The sequence below is a fragment of the Hyla sarda genome, chromosome 6, assembly GCF_029499605.1.
Source record: "Hyla sarda isolate aHylSar1 chromosome 6, aHylSar1.hap1, whole genome shotgun sequence".
In the NCBI taxonomy this organism is placed as follows: domain Eukaryota; kingdom Metazoa; phylum Chordata; class Amphibia; order Anura; family Hylidae; genus Hyla; species Hyla sarda.
Genome location: NC_079194.1, coordinates 207,709,547 through 207,735,755, shown reverse-complemented (window position 1 = coordinate 207,735,755; position 26,209 = coordinate 207,709,547). Strand labels below are relative to the sequence as shown.

General features: G+C 40.9%; 1 protein-coding gene across 1 annotated transcript; it reads left to right on the top strand.

Moving 5' to 3' along the window:
- The first annotated feature begins 334 nt into the window (after positions 1-334).
- CBLN1 (cerebellin 1 precursor) lies at positions 335-6,566 on the top strand. The gene is made up of 3 exons (XM_056526328.1): positions 335-983; positions 2,615-2,734; positions 5,166-6,566. Exons 1-3 carry the CDS (start codon positions 582-584, stop codon positions 5,361-5,363), a joined length of 720 nt encoding a protein of 239 aa, XP_056382303.1. The 5' UTR covers positions 335-581; the 3' UTR covers positions 5,364-6,566.
- The last annotated feature ends 19,643 nt before the right edge of the window (positions 6,567-26,209 follow it).

Genomic DNA, 26,209 nt, shown 5'->3' with positions numbered 1-26,209 from the left:
AAAAAGTATATTATACCTGCTGATGTATGTGTCTGTTATCTACTGCTCTCACTTACCTTGGCAGCACTGCAAGGAGATGGAGCAGTAATGATCCATTTGCCATATTCAGACCTGAGTAAGAATGGAAAAGAAGCAGTCACCACTTGCCTTTGACTTGTATAACAAAGCCACAGCTGTCACATGGAGGGAAGCAGCCCAGCTGAAGATTCGCTGCCCTGTAAAGGCTTGTGAATGTGGATTGGTGATCGGTGGAGAAGGAGGGGTTGCAGACTGGCCCCCACCTTCTCTCTCGTGCATCTTTGAGCACTGCTCTGTAGTATTGGATGCATCTATGTTGTAGCAGGAGCTGCACTATGTCTTGAGCTCATCCAAAGGCGCAGCAGTGGGCAAAGCTGAAATGCAAGCGCTAAAATACTAAGGCAGACAGTCGTAGGAGCGGAGTGTTTAGAGCCGGAGGAAGCAGGTGGTAAATGGACACACTGGAGAGCACTCTCTAAGTGGGTAAAGTGCCTTTTAAGAGTAGCTCTGCTCAACCCTATTAAGTGCAAACTACAAGGTTCCTTGGACATCGACAGAGGTTGATGGTATATATATATATTTCCTTCAAGAAGCAGAAGGGAGAAGAATTGGAAGCTAAGGGGAACGTTAAGGTGTCTGAGTGCTCAAGTGGATCTCAGAGTGCTCAGCATTTTACTTATACTGCCCAGCAAGCTTCTATAGCAATGTGGGTCTTGGAGCTGGTGCTGGTGGGGTTGGCATGGCTAGCAGGGATGACCAGTGGTCAAAATGAAACGGAACCTATTCTACTGGAAGGTAAATGCCTGGTGGTTTGTGACTCTAACCCGACTGCTGACCCAACTGGCACGGCACTGGGCATCTCTGTGCGCTCTGGAAGTGCTAAAGTGGCTTTCTCTGCCATCAGGAGCACCAACCATGAACCCTCAGAGATGAGTAACAGAACTATGACTATATACTTTGACCAGGTAAGCAACACACGAAGAGTGTGCTTTGTTTGATGGCATGCATGCTAGAAAGTCATTGTGATGCTTATCAGTTGAGCAGGTGCTGGAGGTTGATGTTACCATGTACTGTTGTGCAGCAGATTCCTAAGCATAGGCAATGTTATTACTGGGCTGTCTAGTTCTGCCTGTCCAGGTATGATTTTTTTTTCTTTTTTGCATGGTAAAATGAATCATTTTTGCAGTTAAAATGAATCATTGAATTTATTGCCACCATACCAAAGTTAGTGTTTCCAGAAAGTCTTCCAAACCCAATGCCAGAGGTTTGCATTGTAGTACTGCTTTTAACAATAAAAAAAAAAAAAACACGCCATGTATTAATTATATATATAATAGAAAAAAAAAGGATTATTGAACAGCCATTGGCTAGAAGCCAAGTTCTAGCATCAAAACTGCGTGTAGAGCCGATGTTCGGAGGCTTATTGTCATCTCTGCTTCTTTCATGTTCACGTGAAACCCTTAACTGTCAGATCTTTTCTTTGTTCACATTGGCTAAGAAAGTGTTCGAATGCATGTGATCGTAGTACTTAAGACTGTGCAGTAAATCTAGCTGTCGTAACTAAAAGATCTAATGAAATATCTAGTGAAATATTGAATTTTCTAATGTACTAAATATTGGGGAACTGAGGCATTAACAAATATTTTGAAAGCAGCAGCTAAATCTTCAGAGAATTTAATATCATTGGTTTAGAGAGCTTACATTATCTGAAGAGGTGGCAGGTACCAACCAATGTATTCCTGCATTCCTCCACACACTTTGTAGAGGACTCCCATTCAGTGATCACGTGGAAATCAGGTGGCTTTGCATTTGGATTATCATAATTTACTTAAAAAAGGTCAAGAATAAGTGAAATAAAGGCCAGTACTTACTTATGGATGGCTTATACAAGCCAGTTATCTTACCAGTTACCAGTCTAATACCCAAAAGGTCAATCTAGTAACTAAACACTAATGCTCCATATTTCCATGAAATGGCCAATACTCTGTCAGTTTAATCTACTCTATATGATCTATAGATGTAGTATGCAAAGGGCATTTATTTAAGCAGTGCAGGAGTCACAACTAAGTACCATCCTAAGATTGATAGGCTGTGAACTCCACCGTATACAGCAGTAGGCCATATATAATGGCAATAAACCTATCCTGCAGTGTTTGATCATCCCGGTGGTTTTATGACCCCAATTGAACTAAAAACTCCTGTTTATATTAACATTTTTACATGCTACAAAGCTGTCCTGCGGTGCTATAAAATATAACCAGTTATCTTCAGCTTATTGTCAAATGATTCACTGTCTTCAAGTCATGCCCCCTGTATATACTATCACCTAGAACATATAGAATTCTCTGAGATATAATTTGGATATTTAGTAAACAAAAACATCTAGTACAACAGACATTTTTAACAAGTGGGTAATAGTTCTGCCCATTCCAAGGAAACATAAGTGTTGTATGTGACAGGTTCAGATATCAGCTTGCAGAGTGTTGAACAACGATTCAAGGCCCTTTATTTAGTTTTCACAAATACTGAAATCTTTAGGCTTTGACTAATCTGTGTTGACATTAAACTTGGATTTTCTTTGTTTTTACAATTCTAGATATTGGTAAACATTGGAAGCAATTTTGATTCAGAACGAAGCACCTTCATATCCCCCAGAAAAGGTATTTACAGCTTCAATTTCCATGTGGTGAAGGTGTACAATCGTCAAACCATTCAGGTGAGGCTGGGATCATCCTTTATTTTTGTCTCCAGTTACCCACATGCGGTTTTTATTGCAATATATTGCGCCTGACATCAAAGTGGACACAGTGGGAGTCTTTATCATGTTCCATCTTTTTTTATCTACTTGTAGCTTTGGTTAAAAAAACTGCACCATTAACTGCATCAAAACTGCATAGGTGTGAATCCATGCTTAGAGTATGCCCACACATAATGTATACGCTGAAAGTTTTATGATGCAGATTTAATGCTGTGTAAATCAAGAGAAATAAATATTGAATACGGCATAAAATCCACAGCATCAAATCTTCAGCATATATGCGTGAACATAACCTTATTTCAATTTACATGTACATGTACACTCTCTACAGTTCTTATTACTCCTAAACACAAAACCTGAGTTACCATTCTAAAATATATTCAACACCTAAGTACAGATAAATATTTATATTTGACCACTGTCTTTTTGCAGTCAAGTGGTTAACCCCTGCTAGTTGCAGCATCGCCATGTTGTAAGTAATGTACAGCCCATACTGTATCACACATACAGTCTTTCTAGCACCTATTACCTACCCATCTGCCATATGCCTTCTTCAGTTCATAAAAACAGAGCATCACTCTGTATTCTATCAATTTCCATAAGAAAAAAAAGACTGTTTGTTATCCTTTCACCCTTGTGTACAATGTAATTTGCAAACAGGTCGTGAAAATGGGGTGCTAAAATGGGTGTTATATTTAAGAAACCTCATCTGTGTTGGGCAGAGTGCAGGAGATATTAATGGAACTGCTTTTGATCTGTTATCTCTATATGTTCACTAACAAGCAGGATTTGGTTTCATGAGGCATAATATGCTAATGTGTCCTATTTATGCAGCAGGTGTGATAAATCATAAAGAATCTTTCTTGGTGACATGGGCATGTTATGACGTGAAGTCCATCATCAAGTCTCGTAGATACCATATATCTCTGGCAAGAATGCTATAAACAGAAACATCTTGTGTATAAGTTTATGACAAACTATCATAGCATTTGGCTGCTGGGTCACTGTGACTTTTTGGGGCCATCTAGTTTTTTTGCTAAGTCTGAAGTGCAGAAATGTGATTTACAATGTAGAAATCAGCTCTAAATGTTTGGTAATGGTCCCCCTTGTATTTTAGAAGGGGGGGAGATAGTGATAGGTACGGTTCTGCTAGTGGGGAATTAATATTGCAAGGTGTCTCTGGAGTCAGGCAATTTCATAATGTGATGCGCTGGTCATTTAATATTTGTGTCTAGAAAGCACACATCTGGACTTTCTGCTTAGTGCAATATGTGCAGCAAGGAATTTAGAATGAACAGCGCTTCAGCATTAAAGTGAAATTGTAGATTGCACCACAGATATTACATTATTAATGTCTTAACTCTTTCAATGTAACTGCTATTTTTTTTACCATAGCAGTTGCATTGAAAGGGTTAAATGATTAATAATGTGACCTATGACCTAGATTATCAGTCCACCTTCATTGGTCAGATATGTCAACAGAAAAGGGTGTACTTATGTAGCAGAGCTGAATTTGTTATTTGGGCTGTCACATCACTATATACATATATTATACATATTTTTTGTATAAGACAGCAGGTAACCCTACTGCATTCTCTAACAATATACAATGCAACCACAAAAACATTAAAACATTACAAAATAAATAGGCAAAATATTTAAACATTTTCAGTTTTAATATCACACACATATGCATGCTCAGGGGATAAACAGAATATATATATATATATATATATATATATATATATATATATAGATATATAGATATGTGTATATATATATATATATATATATATATATATATATATTAATTGGTAGATGAAAATACAGAGATATGTAGATAGATTTATATGAGAAAGAAGATGATAGATAAAGATAAAATAGATAGATATGACAAAGATCTCTTCAGTCACTAAAAAGTGAAAATGAAGGTGCATCCTTGTAAAGGAAATATATTTAGCATATTTCAGCCACATAGTAGAATTCCTTTTTTTTCCTGGTGGCCAGGATTCGGATTGCTTTATAACAATACAAGTATCAGTTAAGTACTGTACTCCACTCAGCTGGACTGAATGGCCTTTCCCTTCGGAAATACTACCATGCTCCTCAATAGAGTCTTTGTTCTGTACATTAGATACCATGAATAATAGGCCCAAGTGGCCAGCTGTACCCTTGAGATTTGATTCCTGCAACACAGGTTGTTCCAAAATAACGAAATGATTAGTTCATATCTGGAAGGTTGGAAGTCCACCAGACTGCAGACAATTACCCATCATCATCTAGACACATTGGTATAATCACATTTTCCATCTTCCTGAGCCCTTTACAATATGTTTATTCTACATATAGCGTTGCCTATATTGACTACTGCTTTTTTTTTGCACTTCAGGTGAGCTTGATGTTGAATGGATGGCCTGTGATTTCTGCCTTTGCGGGTGACCAGGATGTGACAAGAGAAGCAGCGAGCAATGGTGTAATAATTCAAATGGAGAAAGGGGACAGAGCTTACCTAAAACTAGACAAAGGCAATTTGATGGGAGGATGGAAGTTTTCAACATTTTCTGGATTTCTGGTATTCCCCCTTTAAAATGACTTTTTTTTTCCTAGAGCAGCAAGTGACATAGGGGAGATTGTTCGCTATTGACCCAAAATAGCTGCACTTAGAGACTCAGACGGGACATTTTTCACTTTGAAATATCCAAGACCCCACATATCTAACTGAGTGTTCACCTGCTTCAGAAACTTTATTATTGTAACAGAGAAGGAACTAGTAAGATCAACCATCATTTCATTACATTGCACTTTTAGAAAAATATTTCTTTTGGTTTGCATCCTTAATCAATGTGTCATTGTCATCTAAGCATCTGTTTTTAACCTCACCTATTCCATATCATTTTCTTTGTCTCAGTTGAACAACCGGTAGAGAATACATATAGAGATTTCATGTATATTGGCTTCTAGGTAACATCAGAAATATCTAACAAAGCACAGTGGCAGGATGGTGTTATCAATATTTTTCTGTATTTCTGAGTGATTGTGGAAATAAAGGCTGCTACATGTCTGATGCTTGTTCTGCTCTTGTAAAACGTGGCCCAAATACAAGCGATAGAAGTATATCCAACTTTCAATATTATACTCTGTAGGTGTGAATGCCGAAATGTCATATGCTTCAAGTCCCTAATCCTTATTTGAGGGTCTAATGGTTTGTTGTATTTCCAAATCAGATACCCAGCTATCCCAGTCCTATGCCAAAAGAAGTCTGTGCAGATTAGAAAATATGATCAAAAATTGTAGTATATTTTTAGTTTTTTTATTTACTTATTTATAGAATTTATTTTGGGTTAGGGTTATGTTCTGTCTTATGTTTGTTTAATAGAATATTTTAAAGTTTGATCTTTTAATGTTGCATGTTCAAAAGGGAACTTTAGCCAAAAAAATGAAACATCTTCAAGGAACCATGTACGTTATAAAATACGGTAATACCTAATGTAATAATGTGCATACAGACACACAGAGATAATAAATGTATATACACAATATATAAAAATATATTTTCATGCCTTTTATTCTGTTCAGATGTAATCTGTATGCAGCCTTCTGATATGTCACTGTTTATCATTTTTTTACTATTGTCATTTATTTGCTATTTTATAATTTTTACTGTTATTTCCAAAATTGTAAATGCTATAATTTTGCAGCACTGAGATGACTACTTTTATGAAAGTGAATATGGGAAGAGATTTGATTGTACCTTAAATTACCAGTGAAATAAAAAGTGTAAGAAATCGGATTTTTTTTCCCCAAATGTTATTTATGCATGATTGTCAGGTATAACACATCAATGTGACAAATGGCAAAATATATTAAAATCCATTGTTTGGAATGTCTATATTCCTTGCATAGTCTCCCACTATGCCAGTTTCTTGAGTGGCTACTGCAGAGTTAATATACCGTGGCTTTATTTCAAGCCCCTGGCTTCAAGAAGGAACTTAATTAGCTCCTAAGGGGAAAATTAATACCAGCATAATAAGCAAAGTCTCCTTATTTATCCTCAGTTTTGTCTTAGTAATAGTTTTGTTGAGCTGATGGGGACATTGCAAGATTTTCAGCACACCAGGTTACTCCATCATATCTACAGCTTGATTGTTTCTGTAGAGGTTATCATTACAAATGACAAGATGTAATTCCCATTCTACTTGACTCACTCCTGTGAAGTGTAAATGGACGTAAATATCTATTAACAAAGTGCCCAGTTCTTTAACACTGCATATTTGCAAGTTTCCAATATAAAATATTTATCTATCTGTCTGTCTGTTTATCTATCTATCTATCTATCTCATATCTATTTATCTATCTATCTATCTATCTATCTATCTATCTATCTATCTATTAATGCATATCATATCTATCTATCTATCTATCTCATATCTGTCTATCTATCTATCTATCTATCTCATATCTATCTATCTATCTATCTCATATCTATCTATCTATCTATCTATTTATCTCATATCTATCTATCTATCTATCTCATATCTGTCTATCTATCTATCTATCTATCTATCTATATATCTATTTATTTATTTATCTATCTATCTATCTCATATCTATCTATCTCATATCTATCTATCTATCTATCTATCTCATATCTATATATCTATCAATCTATCTGTCTATCTATCTTGACATAAGCAAAACAACTTCAGCAACCTGTTCTACTGCCAAATATTAAACTTCCCTGTTTGGTTTGCTTTTGTCACCTTTTTTGTGTTTTCTTTATTCTTCTTTTAGCATACAAATATAACATTTTAAATTACTCCATTCCTTTGTTTCTAGGCCCTCAATATGATATGTCTGTCTTTCTGTTAATTTGTACATTAGACAGAGAACTTGAAGTAGTGAAGTGTTTTCTTGTGTTTTTTTTTTTCCTTTTACGGACCTCTGGGTACTCTCATATACTTTGTCCCCCATGCACTCTTCAGTTGATGAACAGCTCTTGTCGTGAAGACAAAAAAGAAATCTGGCTGCTTTTCATTTGCTGATACACAGGCCTGTCAGTAAGTCTTCATTATAAACACATCCAGATACAACAGCAGCAGCTAATGGGCGGGGGCTTTGGCTCAACCCAATTACAGTTTATGAAGAGGTTAATAAAAGGAAGAAGGTATTTATGTGCACAAGACTTTCCGCTTTAGTACTGTGAAGTCATGTCCATTGTTGTCATGTTGACAATTTTTGGAGAAACGAAATAATCCTTTAAAAACATGTTTCCATTTAAGATAATGTTATAGTTGTTTTTGTAGCTATAGCTTCTAAATGTCATAGTTGGGGGTCTGTGGAAACAATACTGCTCCTGTTAATGTCGACAAGGACACAATCTGTTCTTTTTTAAATACTATTGTTTACAAACATGGTTTATTACTAATGAGTCTACAAATACAGACCCATTTTGTCCTTGTCATAGGGATATTATGAAGATCTAAATAATAATCACATTAATATTTAGATCCTAAATAAATGCAGAAAATAAAAAAAGTTAACTCATTCTTAAAAATCCCCCTCCCCCTTTCTTTTCCCAGTCCTTGATTATATCTTGTCTCCAATTGCTATAAAAACTGAGAAATATGTTTCCATATATAAAAAAATTATATATATATATATATATATATATATATATATATATATATATATATATATGGAATAATTTTTTCCTGTTTCCCAGGAGATCAGACAATTCCCCCCTCCTCACAAATCAGTGTCTGACAGTAAGACAGACTGAAGAAGACATCCTCTAACCCCCTTCCCCCTCCTCAGTCTGCACTAGGTGACAAAGAAATCCCACCTCTTTAGCTGTGCCCCATCCCCATAGTCATCTACCAGCTGACAATAGTAGAGATGAGAAGGAAATTAGCCCCTGTGTTCTCTGCAAAATGTCATGATGTTTGTTTCAGGTACATACAGAACACCCTGTGGACTGACAAACACTTTGGACTGTTTCCTTTAATCATTATTGTCTACGTCTTATACTATTGAAAATTGTGGCAGTCCTGTGTCATCCTACTCCTTGTATATCTCCCTTATCTTGGGGCCCACTAGCATCTGTCATATGAGCTTTGAGTATTATCCTCAAGTAGTGGTATAGGAAGTGATCATTTAACATTTTACTGGAGTACGAGTGGATAATGTTCAGTCTTGTTCTGATTATCTGCATTAAAAAGGAACACAATAGTCCAAATAAGGCTGGCTTCACATTTTGGTCAGTATTTTTATCCAAAATGAAATGTAAAATTAACACACAACGATGATTAGAGATGAGCGAAGTTACAGTGATTCAATTCGTCACGAACTTCTCGGCTCAGCAGTTGCTGACTTTAGCCTGCATAATTAGTTCAGCTTTCAGGTCCTCCGGTGGGCTGGAAAAGGTGGATACAGTCTTAGGAGAGAGTATTTAGGACTGTATCCACCTTTTCCAGGCTAAAGTCATCAACTACCAAGCCAAGAACTTCGTGACGAATCGAATCACTGTAACTTTGCTCATCTCTACCGATGATGATATGAAAGGGAATAATGAGATATTGATAAATAGGTTTTTATGAGGGAATGACTGATTTAAATATGGAGGTGATGTAGATTTTCGAGGGAACAGGAATATTGGTTGGCCTGACTGTACGAATGGAATGATTGCATGGGGGATTAGACTACAATGATGTAAAAGGATGTAGGTGGTGAATACATCTGACAGAATGGATCTAAGATACCGACAACCTAGGATGGATGGAGAGTAACATTAATATCAGAAGGGGGGGGGGAGGTAAGAGAGGGAGAGAGATAAAGGGAGGATTTGTATACTGGATAACTGATTGAGAAACGTGGTTTGATGTGATGGTATATTAGTAAATATTTTCGATGCCCCTTATTCAGGCCATGTGGAACTAAAGATTTCATTTAAAAATCCAGTACGACTCTCCCCTTAGAGTCTCAAATCTGTCAACACTGTTTTCTGACATCTGTTCTATACCTGTAATTGTAAAATCCGAGAAGGCGTTATTGTGAGATTGATTGGCGTGGTGAGATACACTGTGTTTTTCGAATTTGTGGAGTACATTAAATCTGTTCATTCTATTTCTGAGTGTTTGAGAGGTGTGGCCGATGTATTGTAGTCCACAATTACATTTAATTAGATAGATGATATAGGTTGAACGCAGTTTATATAGCCTTTTATTTGGAACACTTTTCCTGTTTGATTGCCTTTGAATTGTGTAGCTCCATTGTTTAACCCCTTGGGGACCAAGGCTTTTTCCATTTTTGTACTTTCGTTTTTTCCTCCTCCACTTTTAAAAATCATAACCCTTTCATATAATGGCTTATTTTTTGCTCCACCAATTCTTCTTTGTATTGACATCAGTCATTTTACCCAAAAATCTACGGCAAAACGGAAAAATAAAATAATTGAAGAAAAAATTTAAGAAAAAATGGCATTTTGTAACTTTTGGAGGCTTCTGTTTCTACGTAGTAAATTTTTCAGTAGAAATGACACCTTCTCTTTATTCTGTAGGTCCATACGTTCACAATGATATCCTACTTATGTAGGTTTGATTTTGTCGTACTTCTGGAAAAAATCATAACTACATGCACGAAAATAAAAATGTTTAAAATTGTCCTTTTCTGACCCCTATAACTTTTTTATATTTCCACGTATGGGGCTTTATAAGGGCTCTTTTTTTTTGCGCCGTGATCTGAAGTTTTTAGCGGACTTTTGTATTGATCGGACTTTTGGATCGCTTTTTATTCATTTTTTCATTAAATAAAAAGTGACCAAAAATGCACTATTTTGGACTTTGGAATTTTTTTGCGCGTACGCCATCGAACGTGTGGTTTAATTAACCATATATTTTTATAATTCGGACATTTCCGCATGCGGAAATACCACATATGTTTATTTTTATTTACACATTTTTTTTTTTTTTAAATGGGAAAAGGGGTGGATTCAAACTTTTATTAGGGAAGGGGTTAAATGATCTTTATTAACTTTTTTTTCACACATTTTTTTTGCAGTGTTATAGCTCCCATAGGGGGCTATAACACTGCACACACTGATCTCTTACACTGATCACTGCAAAGTCATAGCTTTGAATTGATCATTGATATCAGCGCTTGACTGCTCCAGCCTGGATCTCAGGCACGGAGCAGTCATTTGGCGATTGAACACCCAGGAGGCAGGTAAGGCACCCTCCTGCTACGTCCTAGCTGATCGGGACTTCACTATTTTATCACGATAGTTCCGATCAGCCTAACTGAGCTGCCGGGAACATTTTAGTTTCGCTTTAGCCGTGGCAATCAGCTTTGAATGCTGCAGCTAAAGGGTTCATAGCGCACTGGACCGCGATCAGTGCCGCACGCTATTAGCCACAGGTCCCGGCCATTGTTAGAGGCCGGGCCCGACCCGCTATGACTTTGCTCCGCATTATAGAAAGGGAGGTGGCTAAGGGCGTACAGGTCTGGACCCCAAGAGGATACATTTTTCTGACTACCTTAAAGGGGTACTCCGTTGCCCTGCTTCCAGAGCTCTGCTCCCCAGCATCCGGAAGTTTATTGTTCCGAACGCTGTGTGCGGGCTTCCGTGTTCAGGGCCGCCCCTCTTGAAGTCACGCCCGCCCCCTCAACGAAAGTCTATGGGAAGGGGGCATGGAAGCAGGGCAGCGGAGTACTCCTTTAACCTTATGGGAGAGGAAAAGCAACAATGACAACTCCTATCCCATCCTCATGTCCTATCTTCAGGTGAGACTGAACTGTGATAAAGAGATTTTAGGCCAAAAATAGAAGGTGCGTGACTTTGTGAGGCATGTGGGGAGGGGGTGTGGCTTGCAAGCCGCATCTACACATGTCCACACTTTTGTGGTGTAAGGTGTGACTGAGCTGTGATGAAGAGATTGTGGTTGAAGGACCTGTAATGTGGGTATGTCAGGCAAAAATTTAGTTTTTGGCCTTCAGTTAAAACAAAGGGGTTTGGCTTTCAAGCTGGACTGCCAAATTCGCCAAGACCTGCAGAGTGGAGCTTGTGGAGTAAGGTACCAAATGTCCCATAGACTTGCATAGGACTTTAGATATAATCATGACACTTGCAAATAGGGGTGGGTTAGAGTAAATGTAATTATCCTATATTTTTTGATGACATATCAGTAACACGTGTACCAATTTTCAATAAAATATCTCCATATCGGAAGTGAGACTGGAACATTTATACACATTTAATAAGCTAATGAGCTCTGGTAAAGTGAAAGCTGAGCTGTGATTGGTTGCTGTGGAAAATTCACTAAATTTTTTCTCTCACAACTTGATAAATCTGTGCCACTTTATTAAGCTGGAGTTAAATACTAGCATGACACCGTCCGTAAAAGTCCAGACTAATGGTAAGTATGAGAATGCAGACTCTACACAGCTAAAATTGGGGCAGGTGTAAAGAAATGTGTGTGCTGCTCATGTCCATGTGCACTTAGGCTTCTAAAGTCTGCTTTTTTGCTCTTTTTCTTTTTTGCTACTTTTTGGTTTACACGGTTCTTTTTTTAAATTGTGTACAGACCAGCTCTTTTGCAGTGGTAATGAATGTATCAACTGCAACTTTTCTTAAAAGTTGCAAATTTTACACATAAAACACCAAAAAGCTGCAAAAATACTCCAGATTTAGCTTAGCTTTTTGGTTTGCGTATAGAAGGAAATTTCAGAAAATGTGTACCTGCACAGATTTATGAACTGCTGTGCGACCATTTAATAAATTTGGTTCACCTACACATTACCACCAGACAAAAAAGGTGTACAAAAATTCTTCACCTACAATAAGAAATCCCCCCTCCCCCCTCCCATATTTTTTCAAAGAGGGTGATACAAATTGAATTTACTGCAAGCTTTGCCATACCTGCACAATTTTACAGCTTACTGAGCTTTTTGGTCTGCTTGGTTACTGACTATGAAATGCATTCAGAAAGTCTTCAGACCCTTTGACTTTTTTCCCCTTTTTGTTATTGTAAAATGAAAAATTAAAATCAAGTTTTCCCCCGATCATTCTGCACTCAATGATGATAATGTGGAAACTGAATTTTTGAAATGTTTGCAAATTTATTAAAAAGGAATTTTTTTTTTAAATTTTGAATAGAAATAAGCAAACATAACCTTTGCTATGACACTTTAACCCCTTTGGGACCAGGCCAATTTTCATTTTTGACTTTTTGTTTTTTCTTCACATTTTAGCAGCCATCATTTTTATGTTATTTAACATCTTATCTTATTCCTCAGGCCAGTAAAATTATAGCAATACCCAGTTTACATAGTTTGCTACTGTTTAAAACTTTAGAAAAAAATTTTACTTATAAAAATAACTGCTTTAAACAGCCATATTCTGACCCTTAAAACATGTTTAGTCTTCAATCTATGGAGCTATGTTATGGCTCATTTTTGAGTGGGATTTTTTCATCACTTTTTCTAATTTTTTTTGGAATTGGATGTCACCAAAAACTGCAATTCTGGCACTTGTGGTTGTTTTTTTCAAGTACGTCATTCACTGTGCAGCATAACATTACATTTTACATTGTATTTTAATAGTTTGGACAATTCCACATACAACAATAGCAAATTGTTTTTTTACATTTGTATTCTTTAGAAAATGGAAAAAGGGGGTCATTTGAATTTAATTCTGTGAGGGATTTATATTCATACTTAAAACATTTTTTTTTTACTCTTTTTTAGTTTCCCTAGGGGACTTGTATAAGTCAGATCAATGCAGGACATATGTATAGATATGTGTATCAGATTGGAACAACTGCACCACCAATGACAGTAAGGCCATTTAAATGCTGCTGTCAGCCTTGACAGCAGAATTAAAACCGTTAAATAGCTGTCATCGGAGACCACTTAATTCTGGCTATTAGCAACAGCCGTTAGCTGCTAAAAGCAAGCGGGAGCACACGTCTGCAGAAGGGTTCAAAAATTTTCATCTGCATCAAGAGCACAGTGGCCTTTGTGAATCTTAAACCCTTAAGGATGCCACCTGTTTTTACCTTAATGACCAAGCCTAATTTTTCTAATCTGGCCTGTGTCTCTTTAAGAAGTAATACCTCTGACATGCTTTTACTTAGCGACGTGATTCTGAGATTCATTTTAAGATGAGTTTTTTTGTGACATATTGTACTTTATATTAGTGGTAAATCTTTGTTGATTCGTGCAATATTTTTTTCTGGCGTTTTTTTCATTGACAGCTGGGTCCCGCCAGCAATCTCCTGCAGTGCATCACTCTAAGCAGGATATCGCCAGGACACATTCATATGTCCAGTTGCGCTAACATGTTAGCAACTGGGATGTATTCATACGTCCTAGGGTGGGAAGGGGTTAAATAGAGGAAATTTGGATCACCATGGACTCTTTTTGGAGCTGGCCACCCCAAAAACTAAACATTCAGAGGAGAGGGACCTCGGTCAGAGATGAGACCAAGAAGCCAATGGTCACTATGAGTAAGTTTCAAAGATCCTACATTGAAGGCAAAAAAAATATTTTGTACATTTGTTAACTTACAAAGAAATGATCAGTCTTTTATTTTATTGGTAGATTTATTTAAACAGGAAGAGACACAATAACAAATGATTCCTTAAAAACCCAATTTAACCCCTTAACCTCCTAAGGACTGAGCCCTTTTTCACCTTAAGGACTGAGCCCTTTTTTTTGCAATTCTGACCGCTGTCACTTTATGTATTAATAACTCTGGGATGCTTTTACCATTTATTCTGATTCCGAGATAGTTTTTTCGTGACATATTCTACTTTAACACAGTGCTTTAAATTTTGTCGTTACTTGCATCCATTCTTGGTAAAAAATCAAAAAATTTCATGAAAACGTAAAAAAATTTTCTAACTTTGAAACTTTGCTTGTAAGGAAAATGGATATTCATTATTTACCAAAGAAAATATATAATAAGGGTAAGGAAACTTAATGTGTAACTTATGTGTGGCACAGTACCCCTTTAAAATATAACTTTTATTCAGATCCTATTAAAATACACCAAAAAATGATAATGAGGCTATTTTAAATAGTCTGTTGGGTGTGTAGCAACAGATAAATACTTGATACACATATGGCCACAAGGGAATAATGTATAACTAAATGGTCTACAATAGACAGATATTAGAGCAAGCAACAATTGCAGGCGAACCAATATATAAAAAAATATATTCTAAGCAGGTTAATAATGTCACATACCTACAATCGTGCATATACACCTTAATATATAGCATTTAATACATGTGTATCAATAGGCAGTGACCAGAGAAGATATATACAGGTGCCATATATAGAAGAATAATATAATAAGCAGCAGGAGGAGTCAGTGGCATGTCAGGAGACAGCAGAAGGGCACATTCTAATGAAAGATGGTATATGAAATAAACCACAGTGGAGGATGAGTCCCAACTTCAGCCATTGACTGTCCACTATATGGCCCTGTATCACCCTATCCGTTCATAGGAATAGGCTCTAATGATGATGCATCACCACTTACAGACTAAATATAAAAACACAGTGCAGATAATGTGCTCCAAAGAAAATTGTATACAAATGAAAGATAAAAACTTTTGCTTTTTCAAAGCGTTTCCCCCCCTTTTTTTTTATGGTGTTGGGGTTCCTCAGGAGGGAGTCATGAAGATGTAGATAGATCTAATTGCTATGTAGGGGCCAGATGTAAAATACAATATACAGACGTATCCCCATAGCTGAGGTGCACATAGATGCCGTGCCTCCCTAACACTGGGCACATATATGATCCCTTTTATATCATTATGGTGGATAGGGGGGAGGTTCCCAATAATTACACACCTGCATAGTCTCGTACCAAGGTGTCCTATTGACGCCATTGCTGGATCCACATGGAACGCCAGGTACACGCTGCCGAGATCTCTGACTCCAGAAGTGACATATGCGCTCCACCAGCACTAGATGTGGAGTGCAAAAAACGCACCGTGATACGCACGCTACCACCAAAAGTGACATATGCATTCCACCGGCACCACCGGAAGTGACACATGCGCTCCATCAGCTCTGAATGTGGAGCGCACATGTCAAACCCGGATATGGTATGTGGGCATCATAGTATGAGCTGCACCGGAGCTGGCATATGAGTTCCATTGATCTTGGAACGCACATAATTCTCATAAACATATATAATAAAAATGCATAACCATACAATATGACATTTCCGAAAATAACCCATGCATTCCAATATTTATGGGGTGCATAATTGTCTGCATAGTGCTGATTACAGAAAAAACATATATAGATATAAAAGCATTCCCAAATTATGTCAAAATGTCAATCAGATAGAACAGACATATCGAGAGCGCAATAAGTACACATACAATCATGTAATCCAGATATGCTGACATAATGAATAGATTAGATGAATCTATAAAGATAACCATATAGAATGCTAACATAAATAAATTAAATAATTATGCAAAGATAACCATATAGAACATTTAGCCCACAACAAAACTACATATTTATGCACGTGATTGCATATATACATGATCTTCAAAAATTAAACCATACAAGAGACAACAAAATTAGACTGGTGTGTAAAGAAACAGAATAGGATATTCTACCGCCCCTTCCAAACCATTGGATATTCCAAATAAATTATATATTGATTCACATATACAATATGTCTACTTTATGTTGGCATCATAAATTTAAAGGAAAACTCCAGAATAGAAAAATTGTCCTCCATACTGCCGGCAGTAAAAAAAAAAAAAAATAGATACATACCTTCCTTCGCTCCCCCTGCACCTGCTGATGGGGCCGAAAATGTCACACTGCCGCTCAGCCTATCGCCGGCCGAGTCGGGACTTCACTGTGGCCGGTGATTGCAGTATGACTCGCCGACCATCGGCAACCAGGAAGAGGATCGCGGCAGAGACCGGAGTGGGTTACCGGAGGCACTGGGAGAACGAAGGAAGGCATGTATCTATTTTTTTTTACTGCCGGCAGTATGGAGGACAATTTTTCCATTCTGGAGTTCTCCTTTAACATGTTTTTACTTTTGGAAGACATTAGAGGGCTTCAAAGTTCAGCATCAATTTTCAAATTTTTCACAAAAATACCCCATAAATTACCCCATTATTAAAACTGCACCCATCAAAGTATTCAAAATGACATTCAGAAAGTTATTTTTAACCCTTTAGGTGTTTCACAGGAATAGCAGCAAAGTGAAGGAGAAAATTCTAAATCTTCATTGTTTACACTCGCATGTTCTTGTGTAAATGTGTAAATGTGAAACGTGTAAATGAATTTTTTTTCACTAAAATGTAGTTTTTTCCCCAAAATTTTACATTATTACGAAAGGTAATAGGAGAAAATGCTCCCCAAAATTTGTAACCCCCTTTCTTCTGAGTATGGAAATACCTCATGTGTGGACGTCAAGTGCTCTGCTGCCGCACTACAATGCTCAGTAGAGAGGGAGCGCCATTGAGCTTTTGGAGAGAGAATTTGTTTGGAATGGAAGTCAGGGGCCATGAGCAATTACAAAGCCTCCCGTGGTGCCAGAACAGTGGATCCCGCCACATGTGACCTCATTATGGAAACTACACCCCTCACAGAACTTAATAAGGGTTGCAGTGAGCATTTACACCAAACTGGCGTTTGACAGATCTTTGGAACAATGGGCTGTGCGAATGAAAAATTAAATTTTTCATTTTCACAGACCACTTTTCCAAAAATCTGTCAGACACCTGTGGGGCATAAATGCTCACTGCACCCCTTATTACATTTCATGAGAAGTGTAGTTTCCGAAATGCTGTCACATGTGGAGGGGGGGGGGGGTCCATTGTTCTGGCACTATGGGGGCTTTGTAAACACACATGGCCTTCAATTCCGGACAAATTTTCTCTCCAAAAGCGCTCTCACTCCTGAGTCTTGTTGTGCATCCGCAGAGCATTTTACGCCCACATATGGGATATTTCCGTACTCAGGAGAAATTGCTTTACAAATTTTAGGGGTCTTTTTTTTCCTTTTACCTCTTGTGAAAATAAAAAAGTATGGGGCAACACCAGCATGTTAGTGTAAAATTTAAAAAAAATTTACACTAACAGGCTGGTGTAGACCCCAACTTTTCCTTTTCATAAGGGGTAAAAGGAGAAAATGCCCCACAAAATTTGTAACTCAATTGCTCCCGAGTACGGAAATAGCCCATATGTGGCCCTAAATTGTTTCCTTGAAATACGACAGGGCTCTGAAGTGAGGGAGCACCATGCACATTTAAGGACTTAATTAGGGATTGCATAGGGGTGGACATAGGGGTATTCTACGCCAGTGATTCCCAAACAGGGTGCCTCCAGCTGTTGCTAAACTCCCAGCATGCCTATACCAGCAGTGGCTGTCTCGAAATGCTGGGAGTTGTTGTTTTGCAACAGCTGGAGGCTCTGTTTTGGAAACACTGCCGTACGATACGTTTTTCATTTTTACTGGGAGGGACAGTGTAAGGGGGTGTATATGTAGTGTTTTACCCTTTTATTATGTGTTAGTGTAGTGTAGTGTTTTTAGGGTACATTCACACAGGCGGGGGTTTACGGTGAGTTTCCCGCTAGGAATTTGAGCTTCTGCGGAAAATTTGCTGCAGCTCAAACTTGAAGCAGGAAACTTATTGTAAACCCGCGCCTGTGAATGTACCCTGTACATTCACATGGGGGGGGGGGGGCAAACTCTGGCTGTTGCAAACCTACAACTCCCAGCATGCACTGACAGACCATAAGAAAAAAAGGGAGGAAATAAGTTCAGCTCACCACTGTATGGCAGAAGTCCCATGAGATGCGGAGAGCAGGGTAGGCAAACAGCGGGCTGGGTCCCGGGATCAGATGAACAAAGAATGGGCTAGAAAGCACAGACCTCCAGCTGCTCCACTTGTGAGGAGAAAGGAATGTAGATAAAACTTGACTTTTATTCCATTAAGTTAAAAACATTGGCTATCCATGAACATAAAACACAAAAAGGAAAGCAACCGAAGCGTTTCGAGACGACTCTGGCTCTTAATCGTGGAACAAAAATTTACGAGCATGTGCCCCTTATATAGTGTAAGCCCTTAATGAGCCCAACGGAACCAGGAAAGCTGGAAACCGGAAAATGAATGATGTGTTCTGTTCGTGCTTCTGTTGGTAAAAAGCCACAAAACACGGACTGGACATTGTTAGAAAAGAGAAGTGTATGTATATGCACAAGGACAAATGTCACATATATCGCATCTAGTGTCTATGTAGCGCTGTACGTGCACATATTAAAAAAGTATCACTGAAGCTAGGTGGCAAATTACCATCCAATAAAATAATCTCTGTGCATCGGGTGGGTCTGAGGTCAAACATCACATATGTCACGTCTAGTTTGTCCCTTGCCCCAGGCGCACTGATGCCACAAACAGTCCCTGACTAATCATAGAAAACACCCCCAATTAGGGGAGTGGATACAAAATACCAAAACACGCAAAGAAAAATATAAATATACATATGGTGACCATAAAGCCACACAAATTTGCAGGATCAATATTTTATCTGTAATAAATAAATCATTGCAATCATATTCTGATGCATGCAAGTGCGTAAGTACATAGTTTATTCCTGCCATCGATGTTATAGATAAGATATAATGTGTAATATAGTGTTTCACAATACGGTGCAAAAGCATGCAGGAAAACTGTTGTATATGAAGTAAGTTGCTAGATCTAATAAACCATGTAACCCGGCAAAAGAATAGTAGTATTGTACTAAAAATCTGATGAATGTAACACAATATACTGTATCCTCCAACAGGACATTAATGAATGAAACATGTGAAACCTGCTCTCTACAAAAGTCAGTCGAAACTTAACATTGTGTAATATGGTGACAAAAACTGACATTATATAGTATGGTATCACAAAACTAACATGTGTATCAAGTAGCTACTAGAACTATATAACCGCATGTACATTGCCAGAAAACCGCAACATCTGAATAAAGACCTAAATAATAAACTAAAATAATTGCAAACACTTAACATAGTGTAGTATGATGACAACAACTAACATATGTGCCAAAATGCTATTGAGGCTATATAGCCACATGTACATTGTCAAAAAAATGCAAAGTCTGAATGGAGACCTAACTGATAATCTAGTGTAATACTATTGTGGGCAATATAATTAGTAAATATACATGCGGTCATGTAACTCCCCACACCTAGTATATTTGGTTACATGTACTGCCTGTCAAGTACAATAAATAGGCAGTACAGCTAGAAAACTTAAAACGAGAATTGCCGAACATTTTCGCTACACCACAAATACTCTTACCAGTAACCGCTCTATATCTGGATTAACTAGACATCTTCAAGATCTACATCATAATGATTTATCCAGCTTTGAATCAGTTTGAATCGAAAAAGTGTCCCCATGCCGTAGGGGAGGAGATTGGACTGCTAAATTTGAGGTCTCGTGAGGCTTACTGGAATCTCACCCTCAACACACGCTTCCCAAGTGGAATGAACGCAAAACATGACCTCATGTATATTTACTAACTAGCTGAGTACCCGGCATTGCCCGGTTTTTCCTTCCTAATCCTTGTTGGGGAGGAAAATAAACAAAGGAGGAAGCTTTTGACTTCACATCCCGTCTTTCATATTGTTGTCATATCCCAACCCCATATCCCGACCACCTATCCCGACTTCCTATCCCGTCATCCTATCTCGACCTCATATGCCATCCTCACATCTTGTCCTCATATCCTGACCTCTTATCCCATCCTCATAGCCCATCCTCCTATCCCGTCCTCCTATCCCGTCCTCCTATCCCGACCTCCTATCTCGTCCTCCTATCTTGACCTCCTATCCTGTCCTCCTATCTCGTCCTCCTATCTCGACTTCCTATCTCGACCTCCTATCCCGTCCTCCTATCCCGTCCTCCTATCTCGACCTCCTATCCTGTCCTCCTATCTCTCCTCCTATCTCGACTTCCTATCTCGACCTCCTATCCTGTCCTCCTATCCCGTCCTCCTATCCTGACCTCCTATCTTGACCTCCTATATCGACCTCCTATCCCGACCTCCTATCATGTCCTCCTATCCAGTCCATCTATCCTGACCTCTTATCCCTTCCTCCTATCTTGACCTTGTCACGATGCCGGCTGGCAGGTAGTGGATCCTCTGTGCCAGAGAGGGATTGGCGTGGACCGTGCTAGTGGACCGGTTCTAAGCCACTACTGGTTTTCACCAGAGCCCGCCGCAAAGCGCGATGGTCTTGCTGCGGCGGTAGTGACCAGGTCGTATCCACTAGCAACGGCTCACCTCTCTGGCTGCTGAAGATAAGCGCGGTACAAGGGAGTAGACAAAAGCAAGGTCGGACGTAGCAGAAGGTCGGGGCAGGCAGCAAGGATCGTAGTCAGGGGCAACGGCAGAAGGTCTGGAAACACAGGCAAGGAACACACAAGGAACGCTTTCACTGGCACTAAGGCAACAAGATCCGGCAAGGGAGTGCAGGGGAAGTGAGGTGATATAGGGAAGTGCACAGGTGAACACACTAATTGGGACCACTGCGCCAATCAGCGGCGCAGTGGCCCTTTAAATCGCAGAGACCCGGCGCGCGCGCGCCCTAGGGAGCGGGGCCGCGCGCGCCGGGACAGAACAGACGGAGAGCGAGTCAGGTAGGGGAGCCGGGGTGCGCATCGCGAGCGGGCGCTACCCGCATCGCGAATCGCATCCCGGCTGGCAGCGGAATCGCAGCGCCCCGGGTCAGAGGACGTGACCGGAGCGCTGCCGCGGGGAGAGTGAAGCGAGCGCTCCGGGGAGGAGCGGGGACCCGGAGCGCTCGGCGTAACAGTACCCCCCCCCTTGGGTCTCCCCCTCTTCTTGGAGCCTGAGAACCTGAGGAGCAGACTTTTGTCTAGGATGTTGTCCTCAGGTTCCCAGGATCTCTCTTCAGGACCACAACCCTCCCAGTCCACTAAAAAAAAATTTTTCCCTCTGACCTTTTTGGCAGCTAAAATTTCTTTGACCGAGAAGATGTCCGAGGAGCCAGAAACAGGAGTGGGAGGAACAGATTTGGGAGAAAAACGGTTGAGGATGAGTGGTTTGAGAAGAGAGACGTGAAAGGCATTAGGGATACGAAGAGAGGGAGGAAGAAGAAGTTTATAAGAGACAGGATTAATTTGACACAAAATTTTGAAAGGACCAAGATAGCGTGGTCCCAACTTGTAGCTAGGGACACGGAAGCGGACATATTTAGCGGAGAGCCATACCTTGTCTCCAGGGGAAAAAACGGGGGGAGCTCTTCTTTTCTTATCCGCGAACTTCTTCATGCGTGATGAAGCCTGTAAGAGAGAATTTTGGGTCTCTCTCCATATGATGGAAAGGTCACGAGAAATTTCATCCACAGCGGGCAGACCAGAGGGCAAGGGAGTAGGGAGGGGGGGAAGAGGGTGACGGCCGTACACCACGAAAAATGGGGATTTGGAGGAAGACTCAGAGACCCTGAAGTTATACGAGAATTCGGAGGAGATCTGCCCAGTCATCCTGGCGGGAGGAAACAAAATGTCGCAAATAATCACCCAAGATCTGGTTAATCCTTTCTACTTGTCCATTGGACTGGGGATGATATGCAGAAGAAAAATTTAATTTAATCTTGAGTTGTTTACAGAGAGCCCTCCAGAATTTAGACACGAATTGGACGCCTCTATCCGAGACAATCTGCGTAGGCAACCCGTGAAGACGAAAAATGTGTACAAAAAATTGTTTAGCCAACTGAGGCGCAGAAGGAAGACCAGGAAGAGGGATGAAATGTGCCATTTTGGAGAATCGATCAACGACCACCCAAATAACAGTGTTGCCACGGGAAGGGGGTAAATCAGTAATAAAATCCATACCAATCAGAGACCAAGGCTGTTCGGGGACAGGCAGAGGATGAAGAAAACCAGCGGGCTTCTGGCGAGGAGTCTTATCCCGGGCACAGATAGTGCAGGCTCGCACAAAGTCCACAACATCCGTCTCCAGAGTCGGCCACCAATAGAAGCGGGAGATGAGTTGCACAGATTTCTTGATACCCGCATGACCTGCGAGATGGGAGGAGTGACCCCATTTGAGGATTCCGAGGCGTTGGCGAGGAGAAACAAAGGTCTTTCCTGGAGGAGTCTGCCTGATGGAGGCAGGAGAAGTGGAGATCAGGCAGTCAGGTGGAATGATGTGTTGCGGAGAGAGTTCAACTTCTGAGGCATCCGAGGAACGAGAGAGAGCATCGGCCCTAATGTTCTTATCGGCAGGACGAAAGTGAATCTCAAAATTAAATCGGGCAAAGAACAGAGACCACCGGGCCTGGCGAGGATTCAGCCGTTGGGCAGACTGGAGGTAGGAGAGGTTCTTGTGGTCGGTGTAGATAATAACAGGAGAACTTGATCCCTCCAGCAGATGCCTCCATTCCTCAAGTGCTAATTTGATGGCTAGAAGCTCTCGATCCCCGATGGAGTAGTTCCTCTCCGCTGGAGAGAAGGTCCTAGAGAAAAAACCAGAAGTGACAGCATGCCCGGAAGAATTTTTTTGTAGAAGAACAGCTCCAGCTCCCACTGAGGAGGCATCAACCTCCAATAGGAAGGGTTTGGAAGGGTCAGGTCTGGAGAGGACGGGAGCCGAAGAAAAGGCAGACTTGAGTCGTTTAAAGGCGTCTTCTGCTTGAGGAGGCCAGGACTTGGGATCAGCATTTTTTTTGGTTTAAGCCACGATAGGAGCCACAATGGTAGAAAAATGTGGAATAAATTGCCTGTAATAATTGGCGAACCCCAAAAAGCGTTGGATAGCACGGAGTCCGGAGGGGCGTGGCCAATCTAAGACGGCAGAGAGTTTGTCTGGATCCATCTGTAGTCCCTGGCCAGAGACCAAATATCCTAGAAAAGGAAGAGATTGGCATTCAAACAGACATTTCTCAATTTTGGCATAGAGTTGGTTGTCACGAAGTCTCTGAAGAACCATACGGACATGCTGGCGGTGTTCTTCTAGATTGGCAGAAAAAATTAGGATATCGTCCAGATATACAACAACACAGGAGTATAACAAATCACGAAAAATTTCATTGACAAAGTCTTGGAAGACGGCAGGGGCGTTGCACAGTCCAAAGGGCATGACCAGATACTCAAAGTGTCCATCTCTGGTGTTAAATGCCGTTTTCCACTCGTCCCCCTCTCTGATGCGGATGAGGTTATAGGCGCCTCTTAAGTCCAATTTAGTGAAGATGTGGGCACCTTGGAGGCGATCAAAGAGTTCAGAGATGAGGGGTAAGGGGTAGCGGTTCTTAACCGTGATTTTATTAAGACCGCGGTAGTCAATGCAAGGACGTAGGGAGCCATCTTTTTTGGACACAAAGAAAAATCCGGCTCCGGCAGGAGAGGAGGATTTACGGATAAAGCCCTTTTTTAGATTCTCCTGGACGTATTCGGACATGGCAAGAGTCTCTGGGGCAGAGAGAGGATAAATTCTGCCCCGGGGTGGAGTAGTGCCCGGGAGGAGGTCGATAGGGCAATCATAAGGCCTGTGAGGAGGTAGAGTCTCAGCTTGTTTTTTGCAGAAAACATCCGCGAAGTCCATATAGGCCTTAGGGAGACCGGTTACTGGAGGAACCACAGAGTTACGGCAAGGGTTACTGGGAACCGGTTTTAGACAGTTCTTGGAACAAGAGGACCCCCAACTCTTGATCTCCCCAGTGGACCAATCCAGGGTAGGGGAATGAAGTTGAAGCCAGGGAAGTCCAAGGAGAATTTCCGAGGTGCAATTGGGGAGGACCAAAAGTTCAATCCTCTCATGATGAGATCCGATGCTCATAAGAAGGGGCTCCGTGCGGAAACGTATGGTACAGTCCAATCTTTCATTATTTACACAATTGATGTAGAGGGGTCTGGCGAGACTGGTCACCGGGATGTTGAACCTGTTGACGAGAGAGGCCAAAATAAAATTTCCTGCAGATCCTGAGTCCAAGAAGGCCACTGTAGAGAAGGAGAAGGCAGAGGCAGACATCCGCACAGGCACAGTAAGACGTGGAGAAGCAGAGTAGACATCAAGGACTGTCTCACCATTGTGCGGGGTCAGCGTACGTCTTTCCAGGCGAGGAGGACGGATAGGACAATCTCTCAAGAAGTGTTCGGTACTAGCACAGTACAGGCAGAGGTTCTCCATACGGCGTCGTGTCCTCTCTTGAGGTGTCAGGCGAGACCGGTCGACCTGCATAGCCTCCACGGCGGGAGGCACAGGAACAGATTGCAGGGGACCAGAGGAGAGAGGAGCCGAGGAGAAGAAACGCCTCGTGCGAACAGAGTCCATATCTTGGCGGAGTTCCTGACGCCTTTCGGAAAAACGCATGTCAATGCGAGTGGCTAGGTGAATAAGTTCATGTAGATTAGCAGGAATTTCTCGTGCGGCCAGAACATCTTTAATGTTGCTGGATAGGCCTTTTTTGAAGGTCGCGCAGAGGGCCTCATTATTCCAGGACAATTCTGAAGCAAGAGTACGGAATTGTACGGCATACTCGCCAACGGAAGAATTACCCTGGACCAGGTTCAACAGGGCAGTCTCAGCAGAAGAGGCTCGGGCAGGTTCCTCAAAGACACTTCGGATTTCCGAGAAGAAGGAGTGTACAGAGGCAGTGACGGGGTCATTGCGGTCCCAGAGCGGTGTGGCCCATGACAGGGCTTTTCCGGACAGAAGGCTGACTACGAAAGCCACCTTAGACCTTTCAGTGGGAAACAGGTCCGACATCATCTCCAGATGCAGGGAACATTGGGAAAGAAAGCCACGGCAAAACTTAGAGTCCCCATCAAATTTATCCGGCAAGGATAAGCGTATCCCAGGAGCGGCCACTCGCTGCGGAGGAGGTGCAGGAGCTGGCGGAGGAGATGACTGCTGAAGCTGTGGTAGTAACTGTTGTAGCATAACGGTCAGTTGAGACAGCTGTTGGCCTTGTTGCGCTATCTGTTGTGACTGCTGGGCGACCACCGTGGTGAGGTCAGCGACAACTGGCAGAGGAACTTCAGCGGGATCCATGGCCAGATCTACTGTCACGATGCCGGCTGGCAGGTAGTGGATCCTCTGTGCCAGAGAGGGATTGGCGTGGACCGTGCTAGTGGACCGGTTCTAAGCCACTACTGGTTTTCACCAGAGCCCGCCGCAAAGCGGGATGGTCTTGCTGCGGCGGTAGTGACCAGGTCGTATCCACTAGCAACGGCTCACCTCTCTGGCTGCTGAAGATAAGAGCGGTACAAGGGAGTAGACAAAAGCAAGGTCGGACGTAGCAGAAGGTCGGGGCAGGCAGCAAGGATCGTAGTCAGGGGCAACGGCAGAAGGTCTGGAAACACAGGCAAGGAACACACAAGGAACGCTTTCACTGGCACTAAGGCAACAAGAT